We start from the raw sequence: 15,935 nt of genomic DNA on the forward strand, positions 1-15,935 counted from the left end.
TATGTTATCCCTAGTCCTAATTCAAACATGTATATCTCATTAACTATGTTATCCCTAGTCCTAATTCAAACATGTATATCTCATTAACTAAGTTATCCCTAGTCATTATTCAAACATTGTCACGCCTTGGTCATTGTATTTTGTTAATAGTTGGTCAGGCCAGGGTGTGACATGGGTTTGTGTGTTGTGTTTCATATTGGGGTTTTATAGGATTTGGGATTGCTTATGATTAGGGGTGTGTCTAGTTAGGCTTGGCTGCCTGAGGCGGTTCTCAATTAGAGTCAGGTGCTTCTCGTTGTCTCGGATTGGGAACCGTATTTAGGTAGCCTGAGTTCACTTTGTAATTTGTGAGTGATTGTTCCTGTCTTTGTGTATTCACCAGATAGGCTGTAATAAGTTTCACGTTCCGTTTGTTGTTTTTGTATTTAGTTATTTCATGTATCGTTTCGTTTTCTTCATTAAAGATCATGAGTAACAAACACGCTGCATTTCAGTCCGACTCTCTTTCTACAAACGAAGAACGACGTTACAAACATGTATATCTCATTAACTATGTTATCCCTAGTCCTAATTCAAACATGTATATATTATTAACTATGTTATCCCTAGTCCTAATTCAAACATGTATATATTATTAACTATGTTATCCCTAGTCCTAATTCAAACATGTATATCTCATTAACTATGTTATTGTAATGAATTTCCTCCTCCTCCGAAGAGGAGAGGCGAAACGGATCTGAGGACCAATATGCGTCGTGGTAAGTGTCCATGGTTCTTTTTAATGCGTTAAGGTACACATGAACAACTGACTACAAAAAACAAGAAATGTGAAAACTCAAAACAGTCCTATCTGGTGCAAACACAGAGACAGGAACAATCACCCACAAACACACAGTGAAACCCAGGCTACCTAAGTATGATTCTCAATCAGAGACAACTAATGACACCTGCCTCTGATTGAGAACCATACTAGGCCGAAACATAGAAATACTCAAATCATAGAAAAACAGACTGCCCACCCAACTCACGCCCTGACCATACTAACTAATTACAAAACACAGGAAATAAAGGTCAGAACGTGACAGTTATCCCTAGTCCTAATTCAAACATGTATATATTATTAACTATGTTATCCCTAGTCCTAATTCAAACATGTATATCTCATTAACTAAGTTATCCCTAGTCCTAATTCAAACATGTATATCTCATTAACTAAGTTATCCCTAGTCCTAATTCAAACATGTATATCTCATTAACTAAGTTATCCCTAGTCCTAATTCAAACATTGTGTATTATACCATGTAAAACAACAGACGATAGAGTCTGTTAATCATGTAGCAACTTTAGAAATATTTCGCTATGTTTAAATGACAACCTGTTCTACTCGTGCACCGGTAAATTCATGGCTTTACCCACAGGTTTCACACCTTTTCTTATTTGCAGTCTAAATAAATACCACTTATTTTTGCACCTGATCTACTGGCTTGGGCTCCACACCAACTAAATATTTTTTATTTAACCTTTATAGGCAAGTCAGTTAACACATTCTTATTTACAATGACGGCCTACACCGTCCAACCCGGACGACGCTGGGCCAATTGTGCGCCGCCCTATGAGACTCACAATCACGGCCGATTGTGATACAGCCCGGATTTGAAACAGGGTGTCTGTAGTGACCTCTCTAGCACTGAGATGCAGTGCCTTAGAACGCTGCACCACTTGGGAGCCCCAGGCTACTGGGTTCACTATCTTATCAGACTCTAAATGACCAGATCATTCATTACCAGAGTGAAAATTCAAATGTAGCTACACTGGAGCTTTGGACTAAACCAATTTAACACCCAATAGAAGTTTATAATATTTAGTAATGGAATATCAGTGATTAAGAGGTCAGGATTTAAATGGGTGTAACTCAGCTAAAACTTGACAGATACATTTCCTTGATCGTTTTCAGTCCCAAATGAATGCTACGTTCCAGCCCAGAACGCAGGGACACCATGAAGGGCAAGATATCCTTCAACAACATGAACATTCTAATCTGAAATGACTGGAGGGTCTCATTAAATTACCATGGTTTACGTCCCAATTGGCAGTGCACTAGCCTGTACTTTTGCCCTACAGCCCTGGTCAAAGGTACTGCGTTTATTGGGAATAGGGTGACATTTGGGATGGGCACCACAAAACTGCAACACTCATTGCACTCATACTTTGCAAAATAGATAAGTGTTGTTTTTTTGCCTGTCTGAGCTTGGGAGGAAACATCCAAAAGACTGATTCAACAATCTAATTTAAAGAAGGCCAACTCAACAGTAGGTCTACTCTACCACATGATCATTGTAGTGTATCTATCTACCTGTCTGATGTGGTCTGTCTCTCTGTTTGGTAACTTTGTATCCACTGCATCGCCCCTTCCGTAATGTCAATAGAAGCACATGGTCCGTGTTTGTTGCAGGAAGTGAAGATGGCGGACCAGTCGTTGCTATCTGAGTCTGCTCTCGGGTGGTCTATATTCGCCCTTGTATTTTTGGTAAGCACACTTAAGTCGCTACAGAAACTCGAATTATTACTCTGTGTATGTAGTGGAGGACTTTCCTTTGGCCACAGTTGTCTTTGTCACGCTCAGTTCGCTACAACTTTACGTAGCTAGCTAACGTTAGCTAGTTTGACAGCTGTCATGGCTTAGTTAGCTAACGTTGTAGCTAACTCAGAGTTTAACTAACCTGCCTCTAATAGCCTCGCTAATACCATATCAATAGCTAACTGTTGTAGCTAATTAATTTGTTTACAGTGTTATAGTGAATCATTGTGGTTGTCATGGTCGCATCTATCAATTTTTCCAAGCAATGCTAGCTAGTTTACAGTAGTTTGCAATGAAGTTAGCTAGTTGCTAACATGTTGTTATTGGATCATGCCTGCTTCTAAGTTAAATGTCAAAGTTTAACTTAAAGTAGACTTCTCCTGCCTTATTTGTAAAGAATAACTAACTACATGCATTATCAATTGTTAGTTAGCTAACTAGTTACCCTACACAATGTCACATGACTGCAGACAGCTACATTTACAGAGGCGCTGCTGAGCCTGCCTGCTTCAGTCATTTCCGTTTTCATATCAATCAGGAAGGCTTTGTACCTAGCTAGTGATTATAATAGCCAATATAGCTTAGAGAAATGTGTTTTTGCTTTCTTTTAGCTAACAAGCTGAAACACCAGATTGGTCTCTGAATTGCTCCCCCTCTCTATTTATTATGCAATGCAATCCTCTCAATGGGTCTTAGTTTAGATGCAAAGCTTGTGTCATTACCTGGCAAAACACGCAGGCGTGGGCTAGTGTTAATTGATCCGGTCTCTGGATGGCATTCCTTCAGGATCTGAGCAGCCAATGGGCTTTAGCAGTGTCCTCACAGTTTAGGACTAGGCACCGTGTGTGCCTGGAATACAACCTTGTGATTCTGGAGCTCCAGCACCATGTGTGTCCCAAATAACACCCTGTTCCCCATGTGTCTGTGTGTCCCAAATAACACCCTGTTCCCCATGTGTCTGTGTGTCCCAAATAACACCCTGTTCCCCATGTGTCTGTGTGTCCCAAAATAACACCCTGTTCCCTATGTGTCTGTGTGTCCCAAATAACACCCTGTTCCCTATGTGTCTGTGTGTCCCAAATAACACCCTGTTCCCCATGTGTCTGTGTGTCCCAAATAACACCCTGTTCCCCATGTGTCTGTGTGTCCCAAATAACACCCTGTTCTATATGTAGTGCATTATTTTTGACTAGGGCCCATAGTGCACTGCGTTTGACCAGAGCCCAATGGGGAATAGGGTGCCATTTGGGATGCAAGCCTGTGACTGTGCTGCTCTTTCTAGCGAGTTGACAAGCCATCATCCCACAACAACAACACCATCTCTGCTGTCCCTATTTCATTTTACATTGAAAAGGATTGGATGATCAAATCCCATCTATCTGTGGATGGGTCTTCATTGAAATGAAAAAGAGCTTTATTAGTGCAATCTGGCCTTAATGGCCATGTACTCTTAAAATCTCCACCCAGCACAGCCAGAAGAGGACTGGCCACAACTTAGAGCCTGGTTCCTCTCTAGGTTTCTTCCTAGGTTCCTGCCTTTCTAGGAAGGTTTTCCTAGCCACCGTGCCTCTACATTTGCATTGCTTGCTGTTTGGGGTTTTAGGCTGGGTTTCTGTACAGCACTTTGTGACATCTGCTAATGTAAAAGGGCTTTATAAATGGATTTGATTTGATAATGGCCTGCGTGAATAGGGTTGATGCGAGTGGCAATTAAAACAAGTTTTCAACAACACTTTTGCAAAGGAATTCATTTGTAGTGGTGAGATTTAATTTGTGAATATTGTAAATCGAAAACATCTGAGTCTCGCTGTTGGCTGCACTGGTGTCAGAAGTGGGATATCATAATGAGCCTACTTAGCTAAGAGTCATTACAATAACAATGAACTGTAAACACTCAGATGTTCTGACAGCTGATGCGGCCCAATAACTTTAGGATATTTTACGTGATAACTCTAACCATTGTTTTTCCATCCACAGGTGATCCTGTCCTTCTGTTGGGTCTACATCAGGAAGTACCAGAGCCGCCAAGAGAGTGAGGTCATCTCAACCATCACTGCAATATGCGCATTGGCCATTGCACTGATAACCTCTGCACTTCTTCCAGTGGATATATTCCTAGTGTCTTACATGAAGCACCCCAACGGTACTTACAAGGTACGTATTCAGCTGCTTCATAAGGCCTGAGACTTAGGCCTATGTCATTTAAGACCATTTGAGTTCAATGATATAGCAGCTTATAATAGTAGCTCATGTTGTTGTCCATTTGAAACATAACAAGCCATTAGACCTACTCCTGGGCTAAACAGCATGTTTGATGGATAATCTTTAGTCTGGGAAACCAGTCCTTAGTTTTCAACTCATTGTCAGAGACCAAGGAATATGTCTGCAAAGAGGTGATATTTGATGATTTACGCTAGTCAAGTATCCTTGATGATTCAAGCATGACATGCTTGTGAACGATACTAGCCTGGTAGACGGTCTGTTTCTGCTCTCCTGACAACTCCTAATGGAACTGTCATGCCAAACATGTTTAGCTTGACAATGGAGTCGGCAAAAGCATGAACAGATCAGGGGTCTACTCTGCCTTAAAGATGATGGGAATGACTGTAATAACTGACTACCAGGGTTCTACTCTACCTTAAAGATGATGGTAATAACTGACTACCAGGGGTCTACTCTACCTTAAAGATGATGGTAATGACTGTAATAACTGACTACAAGGGGTCTACTCTACCTTAAAGATGATGGTAATGACTGTAATAACTGACTACCAGGGGTCTACTCTACCTTAAAGATGATGGTAATGACTGTAATAACTGACTACTAGGGGTCTACTCTACCTTAAATAGATGATGTTAATAACTGACAGTACCAGTGGTCTACCCTACCTTAAATAGATGATGTTAATAACTGACAGTACCAGTGGTCTACTCTACCTTAAATAGATGATGTTAATAACTGACAGTACCAGTGGTCTACTCTACCTTAAATAGATGATGTTAATAACTGACAGTACCAGTGGTCTACCCTACCTTTAAATAGATGATGTTAATAACTGACAGTACCAGTGGTCTACTCTACCTTAAATAGATGATGTTAATAACTGACAGTACCAGTGGTCTACTCTACCTTAAATAGATGATGTTAATAACTGACAGTACCAGTGGTCTACTCTACCTTAAATAGATGATGTTAATAACTGACAGTACCAGTGGTCTACTCTACCTTTAAATAGATGATGTTAATAACTGACAGTACCAGTGGTCTACTCTACCTTAAATAGATGATGTTAATAACTGACAGTACCAGTGGTCTACTCTACCTTAAATAGATGATGTTAATAACTGACAGTACCAGGGGTCTACTCTACCTTAAATAGATGATGTTAATAACTGACAGTACCAGTGGTCTACTCTACCTTAAATAGATGATGTTAATAACTGACAGTACCAGTGGTCTACTCTACCTTAAATAGATGATGTTAATAACTGACAGTACCAGTGGTCTACTCTACCTTAAATAGATGATGTTAATAACTGACAGTACCAGTGGTCTACTCTACCTTAAATAGATGATGTTAATAACTGACAGTACCAGTGGTCTACTCTACCTTAAATATGATGGTAATGACTGTAATAACTGACTACTAGGGGTCTACTCTACCTTAAATAGATGATGTTAATAACTGACAGTACCAGTGGTCTACTCTACCTTAAATAGATGATGTTAATAACTGACAGTACCAGTGGTCTACCCTACCTTAAATAGATGATGTTAATAACTGACAGTACCAGTGGTCTACTCTACCTTAAATAGATGATGTTAATAACTGACAGTACCAGTGGTCTACTCTACCTTAAATAGATGATGTTAATAACTGACAGTACCAGTGGTCTACCCTACCTTAAATAGATGATGTTAATAACTGACAGTACCAGTGGTCTACTCTACCTTAAATAGATGATGTTAATAACTGACAGTACCAGTGGTCTACCCTACCTTAAATAGATGATGTTAATAACTGACAGTACCAGTGGTCTACTCTACCTTAAATAGATGATGTTAATAACTGACAGTACCAGTGGTCTACTCTACCGTAAATAGATGATGCTAATAACTGACAGTACCAGTGGTCTACTCTACCTTAAATAGATGATGTTAATAACTGACAGTACCAGTGGTCTACTCTACCTTAAATAGATGATGTTAATAACTGACAGTACCAGTGGTCTACTCTACCTTAAATAGATGATGCTAATAACTGACAGTACCAGTGGTCTACTCTACCTTAAATAGATGATGTTAATAACTGACAGTACCAGTGGTCTACTCTACCTTTAAATAGATGATGTTAATAACTGACAGTACCAGTGGTCTACCCTACCTTTAAATAGATGATGTTAATAACTGACAGTACCAGTGGTCTACTCTACCTTAAATAGATGATGTTAATAACTGACAGTACCAGTGGTCTACTCTACCTTAAATAGATGATGTTAATAACTGACAGTACCAGTGGTCTACTCTACCTTAAATAGATGATGTTAATAACTGACAGTACCAGTGGTCTACTCTACCTTTAAATAGATGATGTTAATAACTGACAGTACCAGTGGTCTACTCTACCTTAAATAGATGATGTTAATAACTGACAGTACTAGGGGTCTACTCTACCTTAAATAGATGATGTTAATAACTGACAGTACCAGTGGTCTACTCTACCTTAAATAGATGATGTTAATAACTGACAGTACCAGTGGTCTACTCTACCTTAAATAGATGATGTTAATAACTGACAGTACCAGTGGTCTACTCTACCTTAAAGAGATGATGTTAATAACTGACAGTACCAGTGGTCTACTCTACCTTAAATAGATGATGTTAATAACTGACAGTACCAGTGGTCTACTCTACCTTAAATAGATGATGTTAATAACTGACAGTACCAGTGGTCTACTCTACCTTAAATAGATGATGTTAATAACTGACAGTACCAGTGGTCTACTCTACCTTAAATAGATGATGTTAATAACTGACAGTACCAGTGGTCTACTCTACCTTCAATAGATGATGTTAATAACTGACAGTACCAGTGGTCTACTCTACCTTAAATATGATGGTAATGACTGTAATAACTGACTACTAGGGGTCTACTCTACCTTAAATAGATGATGTTAATAACTGACAGTACCAGTGGTCTACTCTACCTTAAATAGATGATGTTAATAACTGACAGTACCAGTGGTCTACTCTACCTTAAATAGATGATGTTAATAACTGACAGTACCAGTGGTCTACTCTACCTTAAATAGATGATGTTAATAACTGACAGTACCAGTGGTCTACTCTACCTTAAATAGATGATGTTAATAACTGACAGTACCAGTGGTCTACTCTACCTTCAATAGATGATGTTAATAACTGACAGTACCAGTGGTCTACTCTACCTTAAATATGATGGTAATGACTGTAATAACTGACTACTAGGGGTCTACTCTACCTTAAATAGATGATGTTAATAACTGACAGTACCAGGGGTCTACTCTACCTTAAATAGATGATGTTAATAACTGACAGTACCAGTGGTCTACTCTACCTTTAAATAGATGATGTTAATAACTGACAGTACCAGTGGTCTACTCTACCTTAAATAGATGATGTTAATAACTGACAGTACCAGGGGTCTACTCTACCTTTAAATAGATGATGTTAATAACTGACAGTACCAGTGGTCTACTCTACCTTAAATAGATGATGGTAATGACTGACAGTACCAGTGGTCTACTCTACCTTAAATAGATGATGTTAATAACTGACAGTACCAGTGGTCTACTCTACCTTAAATAGATGATGTTAATAACTGACAGTACCAGTGGTCTACTCTACCTTAAATATGATGGTAATGACTGTAATAACTGACTACTAGGGGTCTACTCTACCTTAAATAGATGATGTTAATAACTGACAGTACCAGTGGTCTACTCTACCTTAAATAGATGATGTTAATAACTGACAGTACCAGTGGTCTACTCTACCTTAAATAGATGATGTTAATAACTGACAGTACCAGTGGTCTACTCTACCTTAAATAGATGATGTTAATAACTGACAGTACCAGTGGTCTACTCTACCTTAAATAGATGATGTTAATAACTGACAGTACCAGTGGTCTACTCTACCTTCAATAGATGATGTTAATAACTGACAGTACCAGTGGTCTACTCTACCTTAAATATGATGGTAATGACTGTAATAACTGACTACTAGGGGTCTACTCTACCTTAAATAGATGATGTTAATAACTGACAGTACCAGGGGTCTACTCTACCTTAAATAGATGATGTTAATAACTGACTACCAGGGGTCTACTCTACCTTAAATAGATGATGTTAATAACTGACAGTACCAGTGGTCTACTCTACCTTAAATATGATGGTAATGACTGTAATAACTGACTACCAGGGGTCTACTCTACCTTAAATAGATGATGTTAATAACTGACAGTACCAGTGGTCTACTCTACCTTAAATATGATGGTAATGACTGTAATAACTGACTACCAGGGGTCTACTCTACCTTAAATAGATGATGTTAATAACTGACAGTACCAGTGGTCTACTCTACCTTAAATAGATGATGTTAATAACTGACAGTACCAGTGGTCTACTCTACCTTAAATAGATGATGTTAATAACTGACAGTACCAGTGGTCTACTCTACCTTAAATAGATGATGTTAATAACTGACAGTACCAGTGGTCTACTCTACCTTAAATAGATGATGTTAATAACTGACAGTACCAGTGGTCTACTCTACCTTCAATAGATGATGTTAATAACTGACAGTACCAGTGGTCTACTCTACCTTAAATAGATGATGTTAATAACTGACAGTACCAGTGGTCTACTCTACCTTAAATAGATGATGTTAATAACTGACAGTACCAGTGGTCTACTCTACCTTAAATAGATGATGTTAATAACTGACAGTACCAGTGGTCTACTCTACCTTTAAATAGATGATGTTAATAACTGACAGTACCAGTGGTCTACTCTACCTTAAATAGATGATGTTAATAACTGACAGTACCAGTGGTCTACTCTACCTTAAATAGATGATGTTAATAACTGACAGTACCAGGGGTCTACTCTACCTTAAATAGATGATGTTAATAACTGACAGTACCAGTGGTCTACTCTACCTTTAAATAGATGATGTTAATAACTGACAGTACCAGTGGTCTACTCTACCTTAAATAGATGATGTTAATAACTGACAGTACCAGGGGTCTACTCTACCTTTAAATAGATGATGTTAATAACTGACAGTACCAGTGGTCTACTCTACCTTAAATAGATGATGGTAATGACTGACAGTACCAGTGGTCTACTCTACCTTAAATAGATGATGTTAATAACTGACAGTACCAGTGGTCTACTCTACCTTAAATAGATGATGTTAATAACTGACAGTACCAGTGGTCTACTCTACCTTAAATATGATGGTAATGACTGTAATAACTGACTACTAGGGTCTACTCTACCTTAAATAGATGATGTTAATAACTGACAGTACCAGTGGTCTACTCTACCTTAAATAGATGATGTTAATAACTGACAGTACCAGTGGTCTACTCTACCTTAAATAGATGATGTTAATAACTGACAGTACCAGTGGTCTACTCTACCTTAAATAGATGATGTTAATAACTGACAGTACCAGTGGTCTACTCTACCTTCAATAGATGATGTTAATAACTGACAGTACCAGTGGTCTACTCTACCTTAAATATGATGGTAATGACTGTAATAACTGACTACTAGGGTCTACTCTACCTTAAATAGATGATGTTAATAACTGACAGTACCAGGGTCTACTCTACCTTAAATATGATGGTAATGACTGTAATAACTGACTACTAGGGTCTACTCTACCTTAAATAGATGATGTTAATAACTGACAGTACCAGTGGTCTACTCTACCTTAAATAGATGATGTTAATAACTGACAGTACCAGTGGTCTACTCTACCTTAAATAGATGATGTTAATAACTGACAGTACCAGTGGTCTACTCTACCTTAAATAGATGATGTTAATAACTGACAGTACCAGTGGTCTACTCTACCTTCAATAGATGATGTTAATAACTGACAGTACCAGTGGTCTACTCTACCTTAAATATGATGGTAATGACTGTAATAACTGACTACTAGGGGTCTACTCTACCTTAAATAGATGATGTTAATAACTGACAGTACCAGGGTCTACTCTACCTTAAATAGATGATGTTAATAACTGACTACCAGGGGTCTACTCTACCTTAAATAGATGATGTTAATAACTGACAGTACCAGTGGTCTACTCTACCTTAAATAGATGATGTTAATAACTGACAGTACCAGTGGTCTACTCTACCTTAAATAGATGATGCTAATAACTGACAGTACCAGTGGTCTACTCTACCTTAAATAGATGATGTTAATAACTGACAGTACCAGTGGTCTACTCTACCTTAAATAGATGATGTTAATAACTGACAGTACTAGGGGTCTACTCTACCTTAAATAGATGATGTTAATAACTGACAGTACCAGTGGTCTACTCTACCTTAAATAGATGATGTTAATAACTGACAGTACCAGTGGTCTACTCTTCCTTAAATAGATGATGGTAATAACTGACAGTACCAGTGGTCTACTCTACCTTAAATAGATGATGTTAATAACTGACAGTACCAGTGGTCTACTCTACCTTAAATAGATGATGTTAATAACTGACAGTACCAGTGGTCTATGTTAATAACTGACAGTACCAGTGGTCTACTCTACCTTAAATAGATGATGTTAATAACTGACAGTACCAGTGGTCTACTCTACCTTAAATAGATGATGTTAATAACTGACAGTACCAGTGGTCTACTCTACCTTAAATAGATGATGTTAATAACTGACAGTACCAGTGGTCTACTCTACCTTAAATAGATGATGTTAATAACTGACAGTACCAGTGGTCTACTCTACCTTAAATAGATGATGTTAATAACTGACAGTACCAGTGGTCTACTCTACCTTAAATAGATGATGTTAATAACTGACAGTACCAGTGGTCTACTCTACCTTAAATAGATGATGTTAATAACTGACAGTACCAGTGGTCTACTCTACCTTAAATAGATGATGTTAATAACTGACAGTACCAGTGGTCTACTCTACCTTAAATAGATGATGTTAATAACTGACAGTACCAGTGGTCTACTCTACCTTAAATAGATGATGTTAATAACTGACAGTACCAGTGGTCTACTCTACCTTAAATAGATGATGTTAATAACTGACAGTACCAGTGGTCTACTCTACCTTAAATAGATGATGTTAATAACTGACAGTACCAGTGGTCTACTCTACCTTCAATAGATGATGTTAATAACTGACAGTACCAGTGGTCTACTCTACCTTAAATAGATGATGTTAATAACTGACAGTACCAGTGGTCTACTCTACCTTAAATAGATGATGTTAATAACTGACAGTACCAGGGGTCTACTCTACCTTTAAATAGATGATGTTAATAACTGACAGTACCAGTGGTCTACTCTACCTTAAATAGATGATGGTAATGACTGACAGTACCAGTGGTCTACTCTACCTTAAATAGATGATGTTAATAACTGACAGTACCAGTGGTCTACTCTACCTTAAATAGATGATGTTAATAACTGACAGTACCAGGGGTCTACTCTACCTTTAAATAGATGATGTTAATAACTGACAGTACCAGTGGTCTACTCTACCTTAAATAGATGATGGTAATGACTGACAGTACCAGTGGTCTACTCTACCTTAAATAGATGATGTTAATAACTGACAGTACCAGTGGTCTACTCTACCTTAAATAGATGATGTTAATAACTGACAGTACCAGTGGTCTACTCTACCTTAAATATGATGGTAATGACTGTAATAACTGACTACTAGGGGTCTACTCTACCTTAAATAGATGATGTTAATAACTGACAGTACCAGTGGTCTACTCTACCTTAAATAGATGATGTTAATAACTGACAGTACCAGTGGTCTACTCTACCTTAAATAGATGATGTTAATAACTGACAGTACCAGTGGTCTACTCTACCTTAAATAGATGATGTTAATAACTGACAGTACCAGTGGTCTACTCTACCTTCAATAGATGATGTTAATAACTGACAGTACCAGTGGTCTACTCTACCTTAAATATGATGGTAATGACTGTAATAACTGACTACTAGGGGTCTACTCTACCTTAAATAGATGATGTTAATAACTGACAGTACCAGGGGTCTACTCTACCTTAAATATGATGGTAATGACTGTAATAACTGACTACTAGGGGTCTACTCTACCTTAAATAGATGATGTTAATAACTGACAGTACCAGTGGTCTACTCTACCTTAAATAGATGATGTTAATAACTGACAGTACCAGTGGTCTACTCTACCTTAAATAGATGATGTTAATAACTGACAGTACCAGTGGTCTACTCTACCTTAAATAGATGATGTTAATAACTGACAGTACCAGTGGTCTACTCTACCTTCAATAGATGATGTTAATAACTGACAGTACCAGTGGTCTACTCTACCTTAAATATGATGGTAATGACTGTAATAACTGACTACTAGGGGTCTACTCTACCTTAAATAGATGATGTTAATAACTGACAGTACCAGGGGTCTACTCTACCTTAAATAGATGATGTTAATAACTGACTACCAGGGGTCTACTCTACCTTAAATAGATGATGTTAATAACTGACAGTACCAGTGGTCTACTCTACCTTAAATAGATGATGTTAATAACTGACAGTACCAGTGGTCTACTCTACCTTAAATAGATGATGCTAATAACTGACAGTACCAGTGGTCTACTCTACCTTAAATAGATGATGTTAATAACTGACAGTACCAGTGGTCTACTCTACCTTAAATAGATGATGTTAATAACTGACAGTACTAGGGGTCTACTCTACCTTAAATAGATGATGTTAATAACTGACAGTACCAGTGGTCTACTCTACCTTAAATAGATGATGTTAATAACTGACAGTACCAGTGGTCTACTCTTCCTTAAATAGATGATGGTAATAACTGACAGTACCAGTGGTCTACTCTACCTTAAATAGATGATGTTAATAACTGACAGTACCAGTGGTCTACTCTACCTTAAATAGATGATGTTAATAACTGACAGTACCAGTGGTCTACTCTACCTTAAATAGATGATGCTAATAACTGACAGTACCAGTGGTCTACTCTACCTTAAATAGATGATGTTAATAACTGACAGTACCAGTGGTCTACTCTACCTTAAATAGATGATGTTAATAACTGACAGTACCAGTGGTCTACTCTACCTTAAATAGATGATGTTAATAACTGACAGTACCAGTGGTCTACTCTACCTTAAATAGATGATGTTAATAACTGACAGTACCAGTGGTCTACTCTACCTTAAATAGATGATGTTAATAACTGACAGTACCAGTGGTCTACTCTACCTTAAATAGATGATGTTAATAACTGACAGTACCAGTGGTCTACTCTACCTTAAATAGATGATGTTAATAACTGACAGTACCAGTGGTCTACTCTACCTTAAATAGATGATGTTAATAACTGACAGTACCAGTGGTCTACTCTACCTTAAATAGATGATGTTAATAACTGACAGTACCAGTGGTCTACTCTACCTTAAATAGATGATGTTAATAACTGACAGTACCAGTGGTCTACTCTACCTTAAATAGATGATGTTAATAACTGACAGTACCAGTGGTCTACTCTACCTTAAATAGATGATGTTAATAACTGACAGTACCAGTGGTCTACTCTACCTTCAATAGATGATGTTAATAACTGACAGTACCAGTGGTCTACTCTACCTTAAATAGATGATGTTAATAACTGACAGTACCAGTGGTCTACTCTACCTTAAATAGATGATGTTAATAACTGACAGTACCAGGGGTCTACTCTACCTTTAAATAGATGATGTTAATAACTGACAGTACCAGTGGTCTACTCTACCTTAAATAGATGATGGTAATGACTGACAGTACCAGTGGTCTACTCTACCTTAAATAGATGATGTTAATAACTGACAGTACCAGTGGTCTACTCTACCTTAAATAGATGATGTTAATAACTGACAGTACCAGTGGTCTACTCTACCTTAAAGAGATGATGTTAATAACTGACAGTACCAGTGGTCTACTCTACCTTAAAGAGATGATGTTAATAACTGACAGTACCAGTGGTCTACTCTACCTTAAATAGATGATGTTAATAACTGACAGTACCAGTGGTCTACTCTACCTTAAATAGATGATGTTAATAACTGACTAGCAGTGGTCTACTCTACCTTAAATAGATAATGGTATGACTCTAATAACTGACTAGCAGTGGTCTAAAAATAAAAAACAAGCCATGAGGTCGAAGCAATTGTCCGTAGACCTCAGAGACAGGTTTATGTCGAGGCATAGGTCTGGGGAAGGATACCAAAACATGTCTACAGCATTGAAGGTTCACAAGAACAAAGTGGCCTCCATCATTCTTAAATGGAAGAAGTTTGGAACCACCAAGAATCTTCCTAGAGCTGGCCGCCCGGCCAAATTGAGCAATCGGGGGAGAAGGGCCTTGGTCAGGGAGGTGACCAAGAACCCGATTGTCACTCTGACAGAGCTCCAGAGTTCTGGAGGCCTTTATGGTAGAGTGGCCACTACTTAGTAAAAGACAGCCCCTTTGGAGTTTGCCAAATTACTCTCAGACCATGAGAAAGAAGATTCTCTGGTCTGATGAAATCAAGATTTGGCCTGAATGCCAAGTGTCACGTCTGGAGGAAACCTGGCACCATCTCTACGGTGAAGCATGGTGATGGCAGCATCATGCTGTGGGGATGTTTTTCAGTGGCAGGGACTGGGAGAGTAGTCAGGTTCGAGGGAAAAATGAACGGAGCAAAGTACAGAGAGATCCTTGATGAAAAAATGCTCAGACGGGAGGTCCTGAGGATTTTGGAAGGCAAAGATTCACCTTCCAACAGGACAACGACCCTGAGCACACAGCCAAGACAACGCAGGAGTGGCGTCAGGACTAATATCTTAACATCTCTGGAGAGACCTGAAAATAGCTGTGCAGATATGCTCCCCATCTAACCTGACAGAGCTTGAGAGAATCTGCAGAGAAGAATGGGAGAAACTCCCCATATACAGGTGTGCCAAGCTTGTAGTGTCATACCCAAGAAGATCTAAGGCTGTCATCGCTGCTAAAGGTGCTTCAACAAAATAGCCCTGTGACCGTTTTATCATAACCTGTGTCAAGT

At 38.3% G+C, this 15,935-nt stretch overlaps 1 protein-coding gene across 1 annotated transcript in view; it reads left to right on the top strand.

The window, feature by feature from the left end:
• The first annotated feature begins 2,401 nt into the window (after positions 1 to 2,401).
• Positions 2,402 to 15,935, top strand: part of lmbrd1 (LMBR1 domain containing 1) — a 212,430-nt gene continuing 198,896 nt past the window's right edge. The window contains exons 1-2 of the mRNA XM_065023036.1: positions 2,402 to 2,527; positions 4,556 to 4,732. Of these exons, the coding sequence (XP_064879108.1) occupies positions 2,417 to 2,527; positions 4,556 to 4,732 (288 nt within the window). The 5' untranslated portion in view covers positions 2,402 to 2,416. The remainder of the gene's footprint in view (positions 2,528 to 4,555; positions 4,733 to 15,935) is intronic.

Source organism: Oncorhynchus nerka, linkage group LG10 (assembly GCF_034236695.1).
Source record: "Oncorhynchus nerka isolate Pitt River linkage group LG10, Oner_Uvic_2.0, whole genome shotgun sequence".
Taxonomy (NCBI): domain Eukaryota; kingdom Metazoa; phylum Chordata; class Actinopteri; order Salmoniformes; family Salmonidae; genus Oncorhynchus; species Oncorhynchus nerka.